This window comes from Odontesthes bonariensis, chromosome 7 (genome assembly GCF_027942865.1).
Source record: "Odontesthes bonariensis isolate fOdoBon6 chromosome 7, fOdoBon6.hap1, whole genome shotgun sequence".
Classification (NCBI taxonomy): Eukaryota; Metazoa; Chordata; class Actinopteri; order Atheriniformes; family Atherinopsidae; genus Odontesthes; species Odontesthes bonariensis.
In genome coordinates, this window is record NC_134512.1 from 33,293,361 (window position 1) to 33,313,547 (window position 20,187).

General features: G+C 40.4%; 2 protein-coding genes across 2 annotated transcripts in view; both read left to right on the forward strand.

Moving 5' to 3' along the window:
- The first annotated feature begins 267 nt into the window (after window positions 1-267).
- On the forward strand, window positions 268-8,725 carry olfml1 (olfactomedin-like 1). The gene is made up of 8 exons (XM_075470607.1): window positions 268-789; window positions 1,889-1,992; window positions 2,120-2,310; window positions 2,415-2,518; window positions 6,582-6,773; window positions 7,559-7,739; window positions 8,016-8,175; window positions 8,342-8,725. Exons 1-8 carry the CDS (start codon window positions 652-654, stop codon window positions 8,481-8,483), a joined length of 1,212 nt encoding a protein of 403 aa, XP_075326722.1. The 5' UTR covers window positions 268-651; the 3' UTR covers window positions 8,484-8,725.
- Window positions 8,726-9,316: 591 nt separating this feature from the next.
- Window positions 9,317-20,187, forward strand: part of LOC142384396 (uncharacterized) — a 56,175-nt gene continuing 45,304 nt past the window's right edge. Inside the window, exons 1-9 of the mRNA XM_075470606.1 lie at window positions 9,317-9,557; window positions 10,582-10,669; window positions 10,761-10,868; window positions 12,244-12,436; window positions 12,771-12,896; window positions 14,400-14,523; window positions 15,384-15,453; window positions 17,014-17,128; window positions 18,332-18,449. Of these exons, the coding sequence (XP_075326721.1) occupies window positions 9,415-9,557; window positions 10,582-10,669; window positions 10,761-10,868; window positions 12,244-12,436; window positions 12,771-12,896; window positions 14,400-14,523; window positions 15,384-15,453; window positions 17,014-17,128; window positions 18,332-18,449 (1,085 nt within the window). The 5' untranslated portion in view covers window positions 9,317-9,414. The remainder of the gene's footprint in view (window positions 9,558-10,581; window positions 10,670-10,760; window positions 10,869-12,243; window positions 12,437-12,770; window positions 12,897-14,399; window positions 14,524-15,383; window positions 15,454-17,013; window positions 17,129-18,331; window positions 18,450-20,187) is intronic.

The window sequence follows — 20,187 nt, forward strand, 5'->3', positions numbered from 1 at the left end:
TGCAAAATAACAAAATACTTAGGTTACTGTGCACAGGCTGAGCTTTGTAGTTTTTTAAGGTAAATTCACACAGGGTGGCACTGATCATGTGGCAGCCAACATCTATTGTGGACCATGTTCTGTTCAGCTGGAGAACTGAGGACGTGTCCATGAGCCATCTGGAGAGGATTACAATGGCAAAAAAAAATGCTGGACGGACCAATAGGGTATAACTCTCTTGGGTTATTTCTAGCTCTCCCTATCTCTCTTTTTTACCCTCCTCTATTAGCTTTCTCTCTCTTACCACAAATGCACGAAGCCCAGAGAAGAGAAGGGAAAGACGGACATAAAGACTTGTCAGAGAGAAAAACTGGGAGGGATCGTGGGTGAGGATAACTTGGATCAAAAACCAACTTGAGTAATGACTGTTTAGAGAAGTAAGACGGAAAGTTCAAGAGCTAAACCTCTAACAGGATTAAAACCTTCACAGAAAACAACAGGAGGAGAAGGAACTCATCCATATAAGGACTGAAGAACTGCCTTCCACACTGCAGGAGTTTTTTAAAGTGTGACTGAGCACAGCTATTCAAAGAAGACTTAGTCGGAGTGCCACTGGAATATAAACATTTAAGACATAGTTGCGGCTCCAGTTGTTGAAAAGTTGAAGTTTTGATGGAAGTAACATCAGGCAGAGGGATTCTTCTCTTTCTCTTATCTCTGTGTCTGACTGCGGGTTCAGTCCAGAGCCAGGGCTCATCCCAGGATGCCTTCATAATCCAGTACCTAGAGAGAAGGCTGTCTCAGATGGAGGTGAGTTGTTGCTGCTTCTAATGTGACTAAACATTTGCAAGCCTGTGGGGGCAGATTGTGTCCTCAGGTTCTTCGGTCCACCCGCTTGCTTTTCTTATCTGCTTCAGTCAGATCATATAAAAAAGAGTTTTACACCCAGACACGGCAGTTTAGTTTTTTGTTCGTAATGTTTCGTCAATGACATGCCAATACGTCCCTAAAACTCTTCTGTCACTCCTTGGTTTGGTTTAGCCCATAACATTTCTTGGTTAGGGTTAGAAGAAAATCATGGTTAAGGCCATGAATGTTCTTTTTACACCATCGTAACTGGACTTCCCAAAAAGAGCATTAAACATCTGCAGCTCATCCAGAACGCTGCTGCTAGAGTTTTAACCCGGACTAAGAGATCTGAACACATCACAGCAGCTTTAAAATCTTTACTCTGGCTTCCAGTCAGTCACAGAATAGATTTTAAAAGCCTGCTGATGGTTTACATCTGTGATCTGTTCAGAGAATATAAGTCCAGCAGAGCTCTGAGATCCAAGGACTCAGGTCGGCTGGTCCAGTCCAGAGTCCAGACTAAACATGGAGAAGCAGCATTTAGCTGTTATGCTGCAAACAAGTGGAACAAACTGCCAGTGGAGATTAAACTTTCACCAAATGGAGACATTTCTAAATCCAGGTTAAAAACATTTCTGTTCTCATGTGTCTATGCATGAAATGTGCTATACAAATAAACTTGATTTGATTTTGATTTGATCGTTTTGCGGATTGGCTTGGTGACACAACAACATGTTAAGAAACGTTGTCATGTCTTTGTTGGATTTGTTCCGGTTATAAGTGACCATTCTGCACCACTGTCATGGTCTGCAGATGGATGGCATTTTCACGCTTCACATGCAGTTGCTTTCATGGCCACTGGAGGGCGTCTTTTCTTTGAACGCACTGATGGGTTGTTGTGCTTGCATGAACAAACAACCCATTCAACCAGAGTTATAAAACTGATTTGATTCTGTTTCATGACTTTTAAATTAACTTTGTAAGAAGAAGAATGTTTTATTCCAATTTCTTGATGTAATTTCATATTCGTAGCACCTTTTCTCTGTGTTATTGAAATCAGGAGCGTCTGAATCAGTGTGAGCAAAACACATTGAGCTTCACCCAGAAAACTTATGACCTCTCCTCTGAGATCAGGGGCTGTCTGTCCACGCTCACTGTTCTGAGGTAGGCCTGTTTAAATCACCTCTGTTAAACCATTGTCCAAAGTAACGTGACACTAACAAATTAATTAAATAATTCAAATTCTTTGTGCGTAAATAATGATTGTATAAGTTTTGTTTCTTCTCTGTAGATCAGAGGTGAAGAGCCAGATGGACAGTGTGTCAGCGCGCGTTGACCGGGTGGAGAGAGAGCTGGAATATTTGGAAAATAAGATTCCAACTCAGTCTGACATTGAGATGGAGGAGGCACTGCTGGAACAACAGATCATAGCTGCAGAGCTGGAGCAGCTAAAAAAGAAGGCCACCATCAACGTGGAGAATGGTAGGAAGCGTGTGCGGGGGCCAAAGCTGATTAAAAGGGAAGAAATAAATAACCCCACCCTGAGAGAAAAGTTTTAAAAAAAGTACTTTCTCAAACATCTCCAGACTGCAGCACAACTCTGAGTCAAATCAAGTCTCTCAAGATTGTGAAGAAGGCAGGAGACACACATGGCTCCTGGTTCAAGGACCCCTCTGGAGGTTCAGCGAAGGTCTGTAACGTCTGAGTATTCACGGTGACGGCTGTTTAGATTTATGAGAGCAGACTTTTCTCTGTCTCACACTCAGTGTGTGGCATCTGACGGATCAGTCCAATCAGTAACAATCCAAATCAGTTTGTTTGGTTTGGGCTGTGTGAGAACATCCAATTTTCTAAAGTTGGCCAAAACACACATCCTTGTAGCACAATTTTACTGCTGCAGATCAGTGTCAGCCCTCCCATAAAACCTGGTCTCTGGTAGGAGTTTACTAAGCACCTAATTTCACTGAAGAGGAAAAAAAACTAGATGCAAAAGAAGTTTTACCCAATTTTTCTCAGGGTGTAGAAACTGAAGACTGCTAATGTTGCTTTATACTTTTTTTCTTATAATTTATGTGAAGGATCAGTAATTTGTTTTAAGCTTGTTCTGCTGTCCCCGAAAGAGCAACAAAAATTTAGTTAAATTAAGTTAGATATACTGAGATGTAAGTACTTGGGTGCATAATGATTGTAACCCAAATTGTCTACATAAATCAGTATTCACTTTAATTTAACCAAATGCAAGGGTTTGCAATTAACTCAAACTCTGAAATTACATTTAATTGAACACATAATGAATGTTGATACTGAGACTTTAGGAACTGAGGAGACCAAATGAGGAAGTTGTGAAAAAAGCCTCTTCAGAATGACTTATCTGAACTGCACGCAGGCCAGTTTGGCAACAAGAAGTATTGACGGTGAAGTAATAATAATAATAATAATAAATCAAATTTGTAACGCACTTTTCATTAGCAAAAATCTCAAAGTGCTACAAAGTACAACTAAAATCAGGGATAAAATCAACATCATAAAAATCATGTGGCGGCAGAATAGGCTTGCTTAAAAAGAAAAGTCTTTAAGCCTCTTTTGAAGTCGCCCAGTGGTTGCAGAGCTCTCAGATAGACTGGGAGAGAGTTCCAGAGACGGGGGGCTGCCACAGAGAATGCCCGATCTCCCATGGTCCTTAATCTGGATCGAGGAAGGTGGAGGAGGTTGCAGTCTTGTGATCGTAGAGATCTGGTGGATGAATGTGGAATGAGAATGTCCTTCGGATAATCTGGTGAGGTTCCGTTTAAGCATTGATGGGTGATGAGAGCAATTTTGTACTGAATTCTGTAAGTGACAGGAAGCCAGTGCAGATCATGGAGAATAGGTGTAATATGGTCAGATTTATGAGCTCTCAATAGAACCCTGGCTGTACCGTTCTGAATGTATTGAAGCTTCTGAAGATGTTTTCTGTGGATTCCAACAAACAGAGAATTGCAGTAATCGAGCCTGGAGGAAACAAAGGCATGGACGAGAGTCTCGGCATCAGAGAAAGAGAGAGATGGACGAATTTTGGAGATATTACGAAGATGAAAGAAGCAGGTTTTAAACAGATGCTTAATGTGATTTTCAAATGTAAGTTGAGAGTCCATTTTTACTCCAAGATTTGTAACAGGGGTGGAGAGGGAGATGTCTTGTCCAGAAAAAGAAATAGTCATCAGAGTTGAAGTTTGAACCTGGTGAGGGGTGCCAATCAATATGGCCTCAGTTTTGGAGCAGTTTAACTGAAGAAAGGTCTGATTCATCCACATCCTTATCTCCTCCAGGCAGGTAGTGAGGGCAGTGAGTGAAGATGGTGATGATGATGCTCCAGTTCTAATGTAAAGTTGTATGTCGTCAGTATAACAATGGAAGGAGATGTTGTGCCGATTAATGATTTGACCTAAAGGCAGCATGTAAAGGGAAAATAGCAGGGACCCTAGAACTGACCCTTGTGGGACACCACAGGAGACACAGACAGTCTGGGACTTGGCGTTGCCAAGACTAACACATTCCAGCCTATTGGAGAGGAAGGATTTAAACCAGTCCAGAACCGTGTCACAGAGACCGACCTCCTCATGAAGACGGTGGAGGAGGATATTATGGTCCACAGTGTCAAAGGCTGCAGTGAGGTCAAGGAGGACAAGGAGAGAAGTAGAGCCAGTGTCAGCTGCCATGAGGACATCGTTGGTAACTCTCAGCAATGCGGTCTCAGTACTGTGAGCTGGACGGAAACCAGACTGAAATTTCTCGTACAGAGAGTGCTGTTGTAGGTGGAGCTGCAGCTGAGCAGCAACAGCTTTCTCCAGCAATTTTGACAGAAATGGGAGGTGGGAAATTGGGCGGTAATTGGAAAGAATGTCTGGATCCAAGTTGGATTTTTTCAGAAGAGGTTTGATGATAGCAGTTTTAAGAGGCAATGGAACATGACCAGATTTCAGTGACTTGTTAATTATTTGTGTGATTAATGGGCTTATTGCAGCGTGATTGGATTTTATGAGTGACGAGGGGAAGGGATCCAGGGCGCAGGATGAAGGCTTCATTGTCTTGATGATAGTCTCCACTTCACTCTGAGCAACATCGTCAAAGCAGCTCAGGGACCCAGAATGCACACGGACTCGCTGTTATGATGCATGCATCATGTGGTGTGGAGCTGTCGTGCTGAAATGAGTGAGTCCTTCATTGAAAATGGCAGCACATGTTGTACATGTCGCTCAGCATTAACGGTACCATAGAGAGCCTCCTGGGTAGCTGCATCACCACCTGATTCGGTAACTGCACCCAACTGGACCGCAAAAAACCTTCAGCGTGTGGTGAGGACGGCTGAAAAGATCATTGGAGCCACTCTGCCCTCCGTCTCAGACATCTACACCACACGCTGCATCCGCAAGTCAACCAGGATTCTTAAAGACCCCACCCACCCCTCACATAGACTTTTCTCACCCCTCCCATCTGGCAGAAGGTACCGCAGCATACGGTCTGTCACCACCAGACTACAAAACAGCTTCTTCCCCCAGGCCATACGACTCCTCAACGCTCAGAGACTGAACTGATCACCTCTGTTGTCCCAGCTGTTCTTTATTGTTGCTGTTTGTTGCACTGAAAAACTTCTCGAGAAACGTTATTTCATTGCACTGTATACTGTGTATATGGCTGGAATGACAATAAACCCTCTTGAATCTTGAATCTTGAATCTTAACAGATCTGCAGGTGACCCACAGTATGGGCATCATATCAGTGTGGACGCTGGCTGTGGAACTGTGCACTCATAACATGATCACGTGCGCTGTTTGTCTCTCACTTTATTAACCTTGAGGACAGACCATGACCTTACATGATTTCAGCATTGTCCCTTGTGAGGTTCTCTTGATTGTAGAAATGAATTAATAACTTTTACTGCAATTTTACAGTAAGAAACACTTATTTAGCCCCATATTCTTTTAAAGAGTGGTGAACGCTCGGTGATTATTTTTTCACATTTTTACAAGGACCAACACCTTTCAGTTTAATTTCTTTTTCCCAATCACACAACTCCAAACTTTCCATCCAAACTTTCTTACAAAGTATTGACAACTAATTCAAAACAAGCACATATATTCTAAAAGACAATAACGTTTCTCAGCATTTCACAATTTGCCTTTGTACTTCTTCACTGGAAAAAATGTAAATCTTACCATGTATATTTGTCTCATTGAGTATCTCATTACACACGATATAAGACACAACTGCCTAACAAGTACCATTTCAGCAAGATATAGGGACTTGTTTTAATATAATACATCTTGAATATCTTGTTGAGTGAAAAAGTGAAAAAGTCTTGAAAACATCTTGTTTTGAGTCATATTTCACATGAAACAAACTTTTTCTTTCATTTGAAGAGGTTTTTAAGCTAATTTCAAGATCACTTTTATCTCAAGTCCCAAATATCACATCTTATTTCAAGGAATCTTGACAAGCCGATTTTCACTAGTTCCATTGGCAGATTTTTTTGCTTATTTCAAGCAAAAACATCTTGTATGTGTTGTTTTTTTCTTACTTTTGGAGGGACATTTTTTCCAGTGTTCTAATCATACAAACACTGATGGAAAATTACTCTAAATGTGAAAGTTTAGAAGTCTGTAAGCAGGTGCGTTGAGAGCCATAACACAGCAACAGCTGCACTCTGCTTTTAACAGAGCCCATATTGTCTGTCAGATTCTTGGAAGGATTTGAATCATTTTTTCATCTTTCAGGTCTACCTGCTCAGTGGAGTTCGTAACAACACTCTGCAGGAGTATGTGTCTCTGGAAAGCTTCACCGAGAAGACGTCTATGCCTCCAGCAAAGATGGTGCAGCTGCCTTTCAACTGGCAGGGGACAGGTCACGTGGTTTTCAATGGATTCCTGTATTACCACAAAGCAGATACACCCAACCAAATACTGAAGGTTTGCGACTAGTGAGGCAATCACAACCTGATATGCCATGCGTGTGCTATCGTGGCATTTCTCATGTGATTTGCATTGTGTTTGTGGAAAGGACAAAAAGGCTGGAATAAAACTGTTTGTTTGTTCAGTGGAAATTATGTTGCAAGGCAGAAATTACAAGAAACAGTCCCCAACTGTACACAGTTTACCAATCTGAGACTGATTTCATAAGAGTGTTGTGTTGAATTACAGTGCAGCCTTTGGCTGGAGTCTGATCACTTCCAGGAAGCTTAGTCATCAGGGAGTGGGCTCTGTCCTGTTTCCTTTGCGTCTCTCTGTGTGAGCTGAGGTCAATGAGACCACCATGCCAAGAGAAACAATTTTGTTCCACTAAAACAATATATTTTAAACACTCTTTGGGTGTTTTGAAGCAAATGTAATTAACCACAGGCACTCAGAAAAGCACATCCAAGAAACAGAGCAGAATAAAAAGGATTGTTGGGATTTTCTTTAATTAATCATAAGCTATTGAATTCATAGCAATGAACTCAGATATCTTTCTGTGAAGCAACAGCATCAGGGGAAATCTGCTGATAAACAACAAACTCAGATTGCAAACATGGTCAAATCTGCCTTATCATAAAACGCATGTTTCCATCCTGAACTTAGCATTTAGCAAGAGGCTGCAATGACAGCTGGGATAGGCTCCAGCCCCCCTGTGACCTGACCAACGGATTCATTGGGTATATAAAATGGATGGATGGCCTCCAAGCAGAACTTGTATTTTTTTGTCCGGTCCCATAAAGGTAGACCTTCAGAACGGCACGGTGGCAGACAGCACCCTTCTGCCAGGAGCAGGTCGTCTTCCCGTCTACAGTTTAAATCCTGACACCTACCTGGACCTGGCTGTTGACGAACTCGGCCTCTGGGTTGTCCATGCCGACCCAGAGTACGGAGGAAACCTGGTCATTACCAAACTGGATAAAGGTAGAGATGACCACCTCCTGCTGTTAAGATGTTTTTTTGGTAAAACATAAAGTTCCCCAAGATCCTTTTGGTGCCTTTGAAAGCTGTACCAAAGAGAAGGAGGACATGGTGATAAATTTCATACCGAATATTTGTTTGATGTCAACGATCAATTTACTTAGTTTAGAATCATGTTAATTGATAAATAAAAATCACCATGGATTTTTTTGTCAAATGCATCTCTTAAGAAATGTAAAAGGTAGATAGTATTTATTGTTTGTTTGTTGTCGTGATCAGGATCGTTGGCAGTGGAATACACCTGGGATACACAATGTAGAAGCCGTGATGCTGAAGGAGCCTTCCTGATGTGTGGTACCCTTTATGTGGTCTACAACACACGCTATGGGGGACGCTCCACCATTCAGTGTCTCTATGACATCCACGACACCATCCACAGGTTGGTGCACACACTCACAGTGCAAGCATGCGTGAGCTCTCGACATGAACACATATCATCGCAGTGAAACTGTAGTTTGACGAATTTAAAAGCAATGTCTCTCTCAACTGAAGCCATTTACAATGTTGAAACTTTTTTTTTCCTTTTCTCTGCCCTTCATGGGCAGCAATGAGAGTCCTGTGATGTTCTTCCCAAAGCGCTACACCAGTCACAGCAGCATCCACTACCACCCCGGAGAAAAGCAGCTGTATGCCTGGGACGATGGCTACCAGACAATATACAAAGTGGAGACACGCAGGAATGACTGAAATACTGTAGAGTGATGCTGATATACATATTTTCCATCCTGTATCCTGGGTCAAAGCCATTATTATCACTTAAACATTAAACAATATGGTGCAACAACGAGAAGATCTATTATTGCTCACTAAAGTGATCCTTTGCTGGCAATGGAGGATGTCTTTGTTATTGTGAATGTCAACTGAAGGCCTTATATGTATTTTGTAAGCACTGTAGTTGCTGTCAATACAATAAAGATAACTTTTTAGCATCTTTTGTGAAATCGCATTTTTTGGAATTAATGAAACATCCACAGATAAGATCATATTTCCCACACACCTACATTTATGCTGTTAGATATTTTTTGCTCCAAACAGTTAATTTTCCCTTTAAACTTCTCACATAGTCTCTATAATACTATATCAGGCAAAGTTGAAAGATGCATTAAAAAAAAATATTTTGGATGTTAATATCAGAACGTGCAGTCACTTTTCCCCAAGTCCAGGTTTGGGAGCCCTATGATAAAATAAGCTCCACCTCAACCATTTTGAATAATGCTCATGGCCTGATATATCAACCTTAGGTCCCATTTACAAATACAGATTACTATATAAGCAATTTTATGAATATTTTATCCTTTTTAAGTAGCAATGCTTCCTTTTTCTATATCTGTATTTTTACTTCTGTTGAATTTTTGCAAGACCTCCGTATTGTCTATTGCTAATTACTTGATATGACTTAAATTAAAACCTCCAAACGTTCTGACGTAATTACGTATTTTACGTTTTTAAATCCTCAGTTTCCATCCCGCCCATTTTCAGTTGACGGTGACGTAGGAAAGGAGGCGGTTCCAAGGCAGCCGTTGAGACTGGCGGTGGCAACAAACCGAACAAACGTTTAACCATTCAGATTTTCCAAGTACAAAAAGTAGTCTGCAAACTAAGTGGCTTTGTTTTAACCATGAGGAGGAGAAGCAGCGGCAACGCCAACAGGAGAAGTTCAACACTTCGAAGGCGCAGTGAGAATGTGGGTTTTGATGAATTCGGCTTTGCTCTCACTAAAAAAAAGGACCAAAAACTTCATCACCGATGTCACGACTACAGGTGCGGGGCAGGTTAATACCGTAATTACCGTTAAGGTAGCTTCTGTGCAGTAGCATACAGCTAACGAAGCAGCTCATTATTGTCATGACAAAAGGCATGTGGTAGAAGTTTTTAAGTTGATTTGGGAAACTTTTATTCTGCTCATTTGGTTGTTAATTAATTTCAGGAATTGCTTTTGTGATAACGGATAACATGCTAACCTTTAAAACTGCTGTTTTTGGGTTTGAGACTAAATTACATTAAATTTAAATGGTCACCGTAAAGGCTTAAATTATTTTTTATGAATTAATTAGAATAGCTTCATATAAGTTAGTATTGTCTATCTGTCTATTGACAAACAAATAAGATAAATCCATATCGGAGGGCAAGTTGTTCTAGGAGGTTTAATTGTAAGCTGGCTGGAGCTTTTGAACTCAGTCCCTTCCACATTATAAATCAAATCAAATTTATTTATATAGCACATTTCATGTACAAACAATTCAAAGTGCTTTACGTAAAATAAAAGCATTGCAGCAGGGAGTGTAAGAAGCATTAAAAATACATAAAAGAATATAAAGAGAAACAAATAAAATAATTTAAATTAATTTAAAAACAAGCAACAGTCTAGATAAGTTAAAAAATATTTCATGCATAGATGCATGAGAACAGAAATGTCTTTAACCTGGATTTAAAAATGTCTACATTTGGTGAAAGTTTAATCTCCACCGGCAGTTTGTTCCATTTGTTTGCAGCATAACAGCTAAATGCTGCTTCTCCATGTTTATACTGTTTATACCATTATACTGTACTTTGGTCATTTAATGGGTCACTCGTGTAAATAAAAAGAAATATATGCATACTTCCTAGAAACGAGATTAAATGACATCAGCATATAAAACCTCTCACATCAGCATGGGTGAGATCACTGATAATCATTCTGGTTTGTATTGTGCTCAGACCCCCGTATAGGCTTTTACAGCAAATTATCTAATCCCTAAAACTGATGAATCAGTCCAAGCTCACTATGATGTGTTGTCTCTGTCAGTTACCCCCAGCTGAGCTCAGTGAGGGTGAAGGAGCTGTGTGAGCTGCTAAGCTACTGGAATGGAGCCAGTTTTATCTGCAGGAGTCAGGTGAGACCTGTACAATCTGCCAAAAGGGTTGTTTGTCATTTCTAACGTGCTGTAACTACTTGAACATGCTCTTCTACGTCATGCTTTTCAGATCGAGCGGTTTATCAGGATGGGCATTCCTCCAAGCCTGCGAGGTAGAGTCTGGAAGTGTCTCCTCAACATCGACGGTCTTAGAGAAACCAGTGATTTCAACTACCAGGTAAAAAAAATAATGAGGATTACACCTTACCAGTAACCTTCTACATGTATGGACTCATAAGTTCAGTTTTAAACTAATCAAGTCTCTAATAATGACATAACGATTTATATCCCTTTTGTCTTTGAATGCACCATCATGTGTACACATGAACATCTGCATTTCTTAAAAAACGGGTTTTTCCCCTCTCTGTTTGCAGAAAAGATCATGTTCCCGCTGCTCAGCTGACAAAAAGCTTTCAGTTGAAGCCAAGTTGTACAGTTTGACAGTATTGACTGGTTTTCCTATAACCGTGTCCTACCCGTCAGTGTACATTTGCAGAAGCTCAGTCACATGCATCAGCGATGTCCTACAAATATTCTCTCATTTTTCAGCAAAAGCCACCTTTATCTCAGAGTTGTCCCAGTAGCTCGAGGTCTTACTGGGTCTGGTCTAATACTGGCAGTGTTTGCGTCTGTGTCTCTATCTTTGGAGTGTTGTTTTATGTAGCAGTGTATTTCATAATGTGTTCTTACACCTCAGTTTCTCAGTGTAGTAGGTGCATAACTGTTCGTTTGTATGCATGCATATCAAAAGTCTTCTTAGCAAGGCTACTATCAGGGTAGGTCCAACATTGCCATGTAAACGAAGAGGATGACAGCGCTCAATGTGACATTTTAAGTAAAAAGCCAAAGTTTTCCAGTCTATACATAAATATAAATACAGTTGCAACAAGTGAAAATCTGCTTAAAGCTGCATTTTATCTGGACGAAAGCACAAATGCATAAAAAACAAAAATACGTATGTTGAGAGCTGAGATAAACTCGGTTAACTTTGGTGAAAAGTAGCCCCTATAAGCAGCAGTGACATAGAAATTACTGTGTGAGTTGCTGATTGGCTGTTGCATTCTGTGGTTGGATGTTGTCATCTCAGTACATGACTAATGAGATTTTGGGTCACTTCAAATCCAAGGTGCAGTGAGCTGTTGTACTGTTTCTGAGGTGTTCTTACCAAAGCATATCACAGGCATTTCATCAAGAACTCAGGAGCTTGTGTCTCTATCTGAAAAGAGGATAATGGGTCTGAATTTTGATTTGCATGCACATAACAGTGAACACAAAACGCAATTCTGAGACTATCCAGCAGATGTCACCACTTTAACTGTGTTTAATGTTTTAAGTAACGTATGCTTTACCCACAGCTGCTCCACTGTGGCTCTGTGCTTTAGAAAGGTTTATTTTGTCCTCACAATGCATAACCATGATTTTATTATAATTGAACTAATCTTGTTGATGGTTTAGTTACCAACCATGTCTGTCATTCATTCATAGCAGAACTATAACTGTGCTTTCTGTGCTGCAAAGGATTTTATTCATTATTATTCTCTCTCTCCCCCCAGACATGCTTGTCTGAAGTACGTGGGCCCCTTGTGGACTTGGGTGTCAGTGAGTATGGCATTTTGTCTGCCATTACCACACTGAGTGAAACCCAGAACGATCTGGGCTTAAACCAACAGCAACCCTCAAACTGCTCTGAGCCCTGTTACTCTGTAGATGACATCACTCTGTTCAGACAGATCGCCCTGGACCTGCGTGAGTTCAAACATGGAAATGAGATTAGAAGCTTAGTAAATGGATTGTAAACATTGTGTCTCTGTTCTCTTGAGAAAAACGTTTTACTTTCATAGTCCAAGGTTCTTATTATGGTTCTGCAGATCATGTTGAATCAATTCTAACAACCAAATTTAAAGGGGTTAAAAGTCGACCTTTGGAATTAGACGCGTGACACAACTTTTCTGTAATCGTATCTAATTGTATTTTCTGTAACTATTGCACAGTTTCTGGGGTTAAGGTTTAGTTTATGACTTAACTGAGATAGAAATGGCTGAACAAAGTAAAGAGCACTTTCATTTGGCCACTTCCACAGAGCGTTCCTTCCCAACCCACCGGTCTCTTATGGGAGAGAGTCCGGAAGCCATCGAGGGTCAGGCTAAACTCTTCAGGGTCCTCATCGCCTATGCAAAATACAACCCACAGGTTGGCTACAGCCAAGGTAATGAACTGTTGAATATTTAGCTCTGCACATGTCAATTTGTTTTTAGAAACCAGTTTACAGTCAGGAGTTATCTGGGCACTCCCGTGCATGATCAAGGATCAGTTTGGTGTGTCAGGTAACAAGGGAAGGAGACGCTGTAACACAATTTACACAGCATGTCGACAACCTTGAAAATGCTAAATGTTTATTATTACACTCGGACACAAAATGTGTTGACTCTAATCTCTGGAAGACTAAAAAGGTTTTTCCCTGTACCAGTTTCCCAGTCCCTGGCGATTGGGGGCATTATGCTGCCACCACCATGCTTCAGTTTAGGAATGGTGTTCTTATGATGATGAGAGGTCATACACTAAAAGAAGACCTCACTATTTTGGACAATAAAAGTGTTATAAAATGTATTAGTGACTGGGTTGCTTAATATTTCACAGTAAATCATATTTAAGTGGTGATTAACAGGTTATTTTACTAATTAATGACATGACGCTCCCTCACTGATCAGGGAGTTCTTAAAATGTGTTCAGCCCTTTTCACTTATTTAAAGGCATGGTTGGTAATCCTGTTCAGAAACACATTTTGTAATACTGGGTGAAATGGTCCGTCTGTCCTGAGAGAAATCTATACAAGATGTATTTAGAAAAAGCTGACCAAGCTGACCAATCCGAGATCAGCGTCCCGCTGATCTCGGATTGGAGCGCCTACAAAAACCAATCAGATGCCTCTGCTTTCTGCCTACGCCCCCCTCTGTCGGCTCCCTGCTCCGTGTGCGCATGCGGTTCTACCGGCTTTGGATGAAGCACTGACGGAATGGGGAGGGGGGGGTGGAGCTTAGAGGAGGGGACACTTTCGAATCTTGCTAGCTCTCTTGCTAGCTCTCTAGGATTACCTACCATAGCTTTAAAGGAGATAACTGCAATGCCGTTTGTGACCAGCTGATGGCAATAGAAGACCATCAGCGTAAGTAGCTGGTGAGTTGTTCCTCTGCACTTAGCAGAAAAAAAGAATATATCGTTGGACTTTTGATTTAACTTGATTAACTCTAGTTTTGAGTCACATCTTGGATTCTGTTTTACCTATTTTTTTTTTTTCACTGGAAATTTAAATGATCAACCATGAGATCATGATGAAAAAAAACGAGCTCGATGAACAGAAAGCATTTCCCATTTTGCACATTTGATTTGTCTTATTATACAGGAAATCAATCTGGAGTAAGCCAAACTGGATTTGATACAGAATTTAGTGCCAAACAGTTGTTTTGCATTTGATTTTTTTCACATTACTGTCATATTGAACCACCACATAACATTTCCCAATGTGTTGAAATTACACCTCTCCACACTGCAAAGTGGATCGATGGAACATGTTAATTGTTACATAGCTCACGTATTTACTATATTTTACTGTAAATCCAAGGCACATACACACTTGGTACATTATATCTTATTCAAGCTGTGTTGTACTTTGTGCATTATCCCTTTAAAATAGTGTGTGTTTGTTTCACAGGGATGTCCTACATAGCTGCTGTGCTGCTGATGCAGTTGGGAGAGGAGGAGGCCTTCTGGGCTCTGACAGCCTTGTTGGATAAATCCAAATATCTAGCTGAACTCTTTGACCTCAGTCTGACAAAGTAAGAATGGGCTTAAATGGACAGAATGTAGATTCAGATTAGCAACTTTACAGATTTGTGCCAAATGTAGGTAAATCGGTAAAAAGATAGTTGTAATATACTATACTGTATTAAGTAAAATACAGAGGATTTTGTGAAAGATATAAAAAAACCTGCAAGTTATTTAGGCTTATTGGTTATATATATTAATAGATTGGTGTGTTAAGACCAAGTGACCTGTGTGGGTGGCATGATTACAAATAGTCCATGAAAGGACTTGAGCTCCCAAATATGCGACCATTTGTTGTGACAGCCTATCAGCATTGAGATTCTTCCAGTGTCATCAGGAGTGATAATGAGTAAAGAACATGATGGAGCCGTAGGACTACAGGTAACTCAGCTTAAGTTATGTATCCTTTACTTTACTGTGAACCAACCAACGTAAGACTACAACCAACTGGATACGGCAGCTTTTTTTTTGGCATCTTTTGAACTTCTACAGCTGCTAAAGTGGCAAGAGTGACCCAATAAAACCTTATGAAACCTCAAGGTTCTCTGGAAAACTTAAAACTGTTCTCTAAAAGCTTTTTTTTTTCCTGAAGAAACTAGAAGCATTAAAGAAAAATTATTTTAGAGATTGAAATGTTACTGTGACATGTTACCACACGGCATCATTACAGTTGAATAAATGAAACGACAGATACTATCATAGCTTGTTTTTTGCATTGTCATCAGGATTTGGTTTATATTCAAGCCCTTCAAGATAATGCCTCTGTATTCATAAACCTTTTGTTGTGGTGTGTCCTTTTTAGATGATTTATTTTCTCTCCGGTGTCCCAGCTGAGAAACTTAACTGTGGTGTCTTGTCTGCTTCTAATTAGAGTTCAACATCAGGTGAAGGTGTTTGAGCAGTTCCTGAAGCACCGGAAGCCTCAGCTCTCCAAGCACTTGGTGAGTCGCCCATTATTAACCAGACTCATGGGCTAAATTATTAAATATTATAGTCCTTATAAGCTTTGGTGTAATCAAGGCTGCTCTTGATAATGGAAAAAAACTCTTTGTTTTTGCTACATAATATCTTGCTCATTATATCTCACAAAATCTGCACACACATGCATTATAGGGCTTGTATTAAACACAATAGACCCCCCTCTCCTTCCTTTCACCTATAAGACATCAAAGATCAGCATTTCATTTTTAATGGAGCTGTTCATAGGCATGCTGTACACACACAGTTGTACTTTGGCTTTACACCTTTTTAATGCCACTGTCTTGTAGACCAATTGGTAACCTGATTTTATTTGTAAGACATGTTCAGTGTGACAGGCATTGAACATTTTTCCAGGCCAAGGTTGTTGTTTTTTTTCCCCCTAGATACTAAGAAGCTGATTGTTACCTATTATAGGCCCTCCAGAAAAACGCAATTTTGCGATCGCTGATTTTATTGCAAAATACCGCTGATTTATGTGGGGGTCAATATTTTTCAAAAAAGCCGTATATTCACCGCAATAATCACATTTTCCACGCAAAATATGCGAAATATGCAGGACTCGCTTGATTTCACAATCTCGGCACTTTTCTGCATAAAGTTGGGGAAAGAAAAAAATGTCGAAAATTAACGAGAGACAAAATGAAAAAAGCTAATCTATCTCACCTACCGACGCACATTACTGCCAAAGACCGGGCAAACCAGTACCCCGATGTCTTGCACGAAAGCGGGGGGAAACTATTCTGCACCCCGTGCAACTGTGTTGGAGCATAAAAGAAAATCGTCGGTGACGTGCCACTTTACCAGCGCGAAACATTTGTAAATGCTTTCTGCAGCTGCGGAAAGGAAAGCCAAAGCCAGACAGCTGACGTTCACCGAGGCATCAACCTCCAAAACCCTTGCGAGGGCTACCAGAAACGAGGTGAGTAGCGTACAAGCTTGAAATTGGCCAAATAAAGAATAAATGAAACCGAATGAGACCGAGAAGTGTGTGTGTGTGTGTGTGTGTGTGTGTGTGTGTGTATGTATTGTGAAACTGCTTTTGTTAAAATAAAAAAAAACCTTCTGTGAAGTAACTGGGTTCCAGTATGCTTGTTTAACATAGATCTTTAAAATGACTCTTTTTCATTCAGTAGCAGCATATTTTGTAACTTTGCATAATTCACAACTTTTTGCATAATTTGCAAGTTTCCGCAACTTCTCGCAATTTCACGGCATAAAATCATTAAAAAACCCGCATATTCAATCGCAAAATCCAGGATTTTAGCCCGCAAGATCAAGGATTTATGCCCACGTTTTTCTGGAGGTTCTACCATTAGCTGACAGACTGGTACAAAAAACACATCTTTTAGAGAAACCACAAAGACGGCCCTCAAGTTTACAGCGGAAGATTTGACAGAAATGCATATTATGTGTGGATGGATACTTCAGCTTATTTGGCTGAGGAAGCCAGTGAAAGAAATTTTGAACACATTTTTGGCCCTGCCAAATCAGCCCTTCCTCTCCTGTCAACTTCCCTGCAGGAGTCGGTGGGAGTCTTATCAGTCCACTTTGTGATGCCATGGTTCCTCACTCTCTTCACTTCCCTGCCCTGCTGGGACTCTGTTCTGGCTGTCTGGGATCTCATCATTCTGCATGGTTTGTACACTTACACATTCACAAATGTACAGAGTGAAGTCGGAGGATGAAACCTAAACAACACTGCATGTATGTTGTGTATTGATTTATGACTCATTCAGATGATGGGGTCATTTTATCTGGTTTTAATACAATCTTATCTTGTAACTGTTTACTGTGTCTGCCCTGGTTGTTCTGTACTTCATTTCGGGTTCCATCTCCTGGAATTTGTTTGTGGGCTGATTTGGCCACCTGTGTTGATCCATAGCTCTTTTGTTTTGTTTTCTCTCTTATTTTCAAGTGTGTTCAAACAGTAAAACAGCTCTAAATGTTAATATAGTGCATTTTTAGATGCGTTTCTTTTTTTGAAAACTCATTTCCATGCTTTAAGTCACTTGCAACATGGTTGCAAGTTGCTCTTAAAAAGCCTTTTTGATGGAGCAAATCGGTTAGACATTAAATGTTGCTGATTATAATCTTATTGTGATGACAATGAAGCTAAAACTGGTTGTTAAAATGAAAATCGCCAACAATTTGTCACATAAAGATGCTCTGTGGGGCTTATTATCTCCATGAACGTTGTGTTTTGGCACCGCAAACACTTTGAAAGGAATCTTACTTTAAATTTTCCCTTGTTTTATTTAGACCAGACCTAGAAACGGGCTTCTTTTTAGCAGTACTTCTTTCACAAAGCTGTGATGGACACATTGCTGTGTCAGACAGATGTCAGAGATGTAAAGTGACAGGTTGTTATGACATACAACAACTAGCCCCCGCACTACGGCTGTCAATTCAAGTTGTGGCAAGCTCATCCATTGACAATATTAGTGCAAGTATCCTCTGTTTGATGGTCACGATGGAAAAAACAATCGTAAACAGATCATGGACTGACAAATAAGTGATACATAGCAAAGGGGTGAGGCTGGTTTATGATTAGCTGAAGTGTTAGGAGCGCCAGAGAAAAGTGCTGTGTTAAACACAGGCCCTTAAGTGTTTTCTGGCTGTCCAGCAAAAGCTTCCTTTCACTAAGCTGACTGACCTCCGGCTGTATCCGTACATCTGGAGTGCAGATATGAAAGTAGTGATGATTTTTCATGTAACTCTGAGTAAGAAAGGAAATCATGATGTCACAAGGTCTGTTTTTATTAAAAAAAAAAAAAAAACGTTGATCGACCTTCATCTGTCATGTATAATTTTTTTTAAATGTTTGCCTCTTCTTCTCAGGCCTGCCAGCTGTGGTCCGTACGGCTCTGACCATCATTCAGCTCCTGGAGCCCCGACTGATGGACCTGAACGACGAAGGAGCAGTATTACCCCTGCTGCTAAGAGTACCTGTGGAAGTGTAAGTAAGATTTGACGTTATAGAGCCTTATGAACGTCTGTATGTTGTCTTTGTATGCATTAATATTGTTGTTTTGGTGGTTAGAAACACTGTTCAGAAGGCATTTCATGACATCAGTCATCAAACACGGTGTGTAACTTGTCCCACAATGTACAGAAATGCATACACACACAAAAAAGTGTGACTTGATGAAGAACAGTGTGTTATGACTTTTTGTAACAGTTCGTTGTGTTCACAAAATGTGCAAAAAACTGGAAAACATCTTCCCAGTTTAGAATAGTGGATTTAAGTTAAACAAATGATAAAAACCCAGCCCTTTTTTAGCCTTGTGAGTCAGGCATAGAAACAACATTCAAGTTCAAACGGGTCACAACAAGTTGGACATCCGATGACTAAATCTGTAATGTGATTGATTTAGTTTTTTACGAAAGTACAGTTTTCTGATTTATTTACTTTTTCAAAGGGGGGACTTTTCCACTGAATGTTCAGGTTAGAGTGCAGCTGTGTCATGCACTCTAATGTTCACTAATACATTCAGACAAATTTGAGTTTTTATACTCCAGGCTTAGCATTTTTATCTTTTTTGTAGGCAGTACAGTTTTGTCTTATAGAGCCATGGAATTCAAAGCTCACCCAACCAAAAGTGAAGCTAATTTTGGAGTTTTTAAGCTAACATTCAAGCTATATATTACCAAGGTTCTGCTACTCAAGTCTTTGAGGCTTTATTTGTGGTCTGCCTCCCTGTCTGCTCAACATGTTGATGCTAAATGAGTTCTTCTAACGGCAGCCGATGCTGATTTCAATTTCAGCATTCTGTCTTTGTCTTACCATGCTGAATATAAATGTCGCATGCCAACAGACATGTTTTGTTGATGCAGAGCAGTAGTTATGGCAACTTGGCCGGGTCACTGGGTCTGTACATACAACCTAAAGGATGGATTAGTGCGCAGTGATTATTAAGAATCAGGATTTGTTCTGGTTGACATATTCTCTTCAGCTACTACATTTTCAACCTTGTGTGGGTTTAGAGTTTAAAAGATCCAACAGTTTGGACCTACGGTTGTTTACCTTGGAGAAAGATGTGGAAAGCAAATGAAGACCATATAGTTTCCATAAACATTGCTGTGTCACAGACGGTGATAAAGCTCCCCAGCATGGGCCAGAGAGAAACGTATTGCTGGATACACACCAATGAAAGGGCACGATAAAGAACGCATTATGTAGAATTATTGTGAGGAACGCCTTAACAACCGATTCTGTCATTTATTAAAACTTCAATCACACCATTTTGTAGCTTTTGATTATTAGTACTAAATAACATTGACAGCTTTGTTTTGTGCTCAAAGAGAAACATTTTGATCCATGTATGAACCCTCTGTTTGTTCACGGAAGAGCAGCAGTGACAGACCTGTTTTGTTCAGTGGGCAGCCTGCCATCGCATCACATTGAGAAGTCCTTGTTGCCTGCTTGGCATCGTTACGAAAGCTTGGTCAGAAGTCGGCGCTAAGTGGGGCGACTGTGTCTCCGGGCAGGATCTCCTTACACTGGGAAGATCCTGCTGAAGAAAGAGAGAAAGTGAGTGAGTGTGGAAAGAGGGGAAAAACGAATGAATGGAGGGTTGGCGAGAGAAGCGACCAAAGTGAGCTGGTTCATTGATTGTTGCTGGGGGTTGTCAGAAAGCAAGAGGGAGGAAAATGATAGAGGGGAGCGAGGCTATCTTCAGCCTCTTAATTCTCTT

Bases quoted from the DNA above. Each gene is read 5' to 3' on its own strand.
- olfml1 (XM_075470607.1), top strand. From the start codon at position 652: ATGGAAGTAACATCAGGCAGAGGGATTCTTCTCTTTCTCTTATCTCTG. The intron at 2,519-6,581 runs GTCTGTAACGTC...TTCATCTTTCAG, and splicing joins CCTCTGGAGGTTCAGCGAAG to GTCTACCTGCTCAGTGGAGT. The intron at 6,774-7,558 runs GTTTGCGACTAG...GGTCCCATAAAG, and splicing joins CACCCAACCAAATACTGAAG to GTAGACCTTCAGAACGGCAC.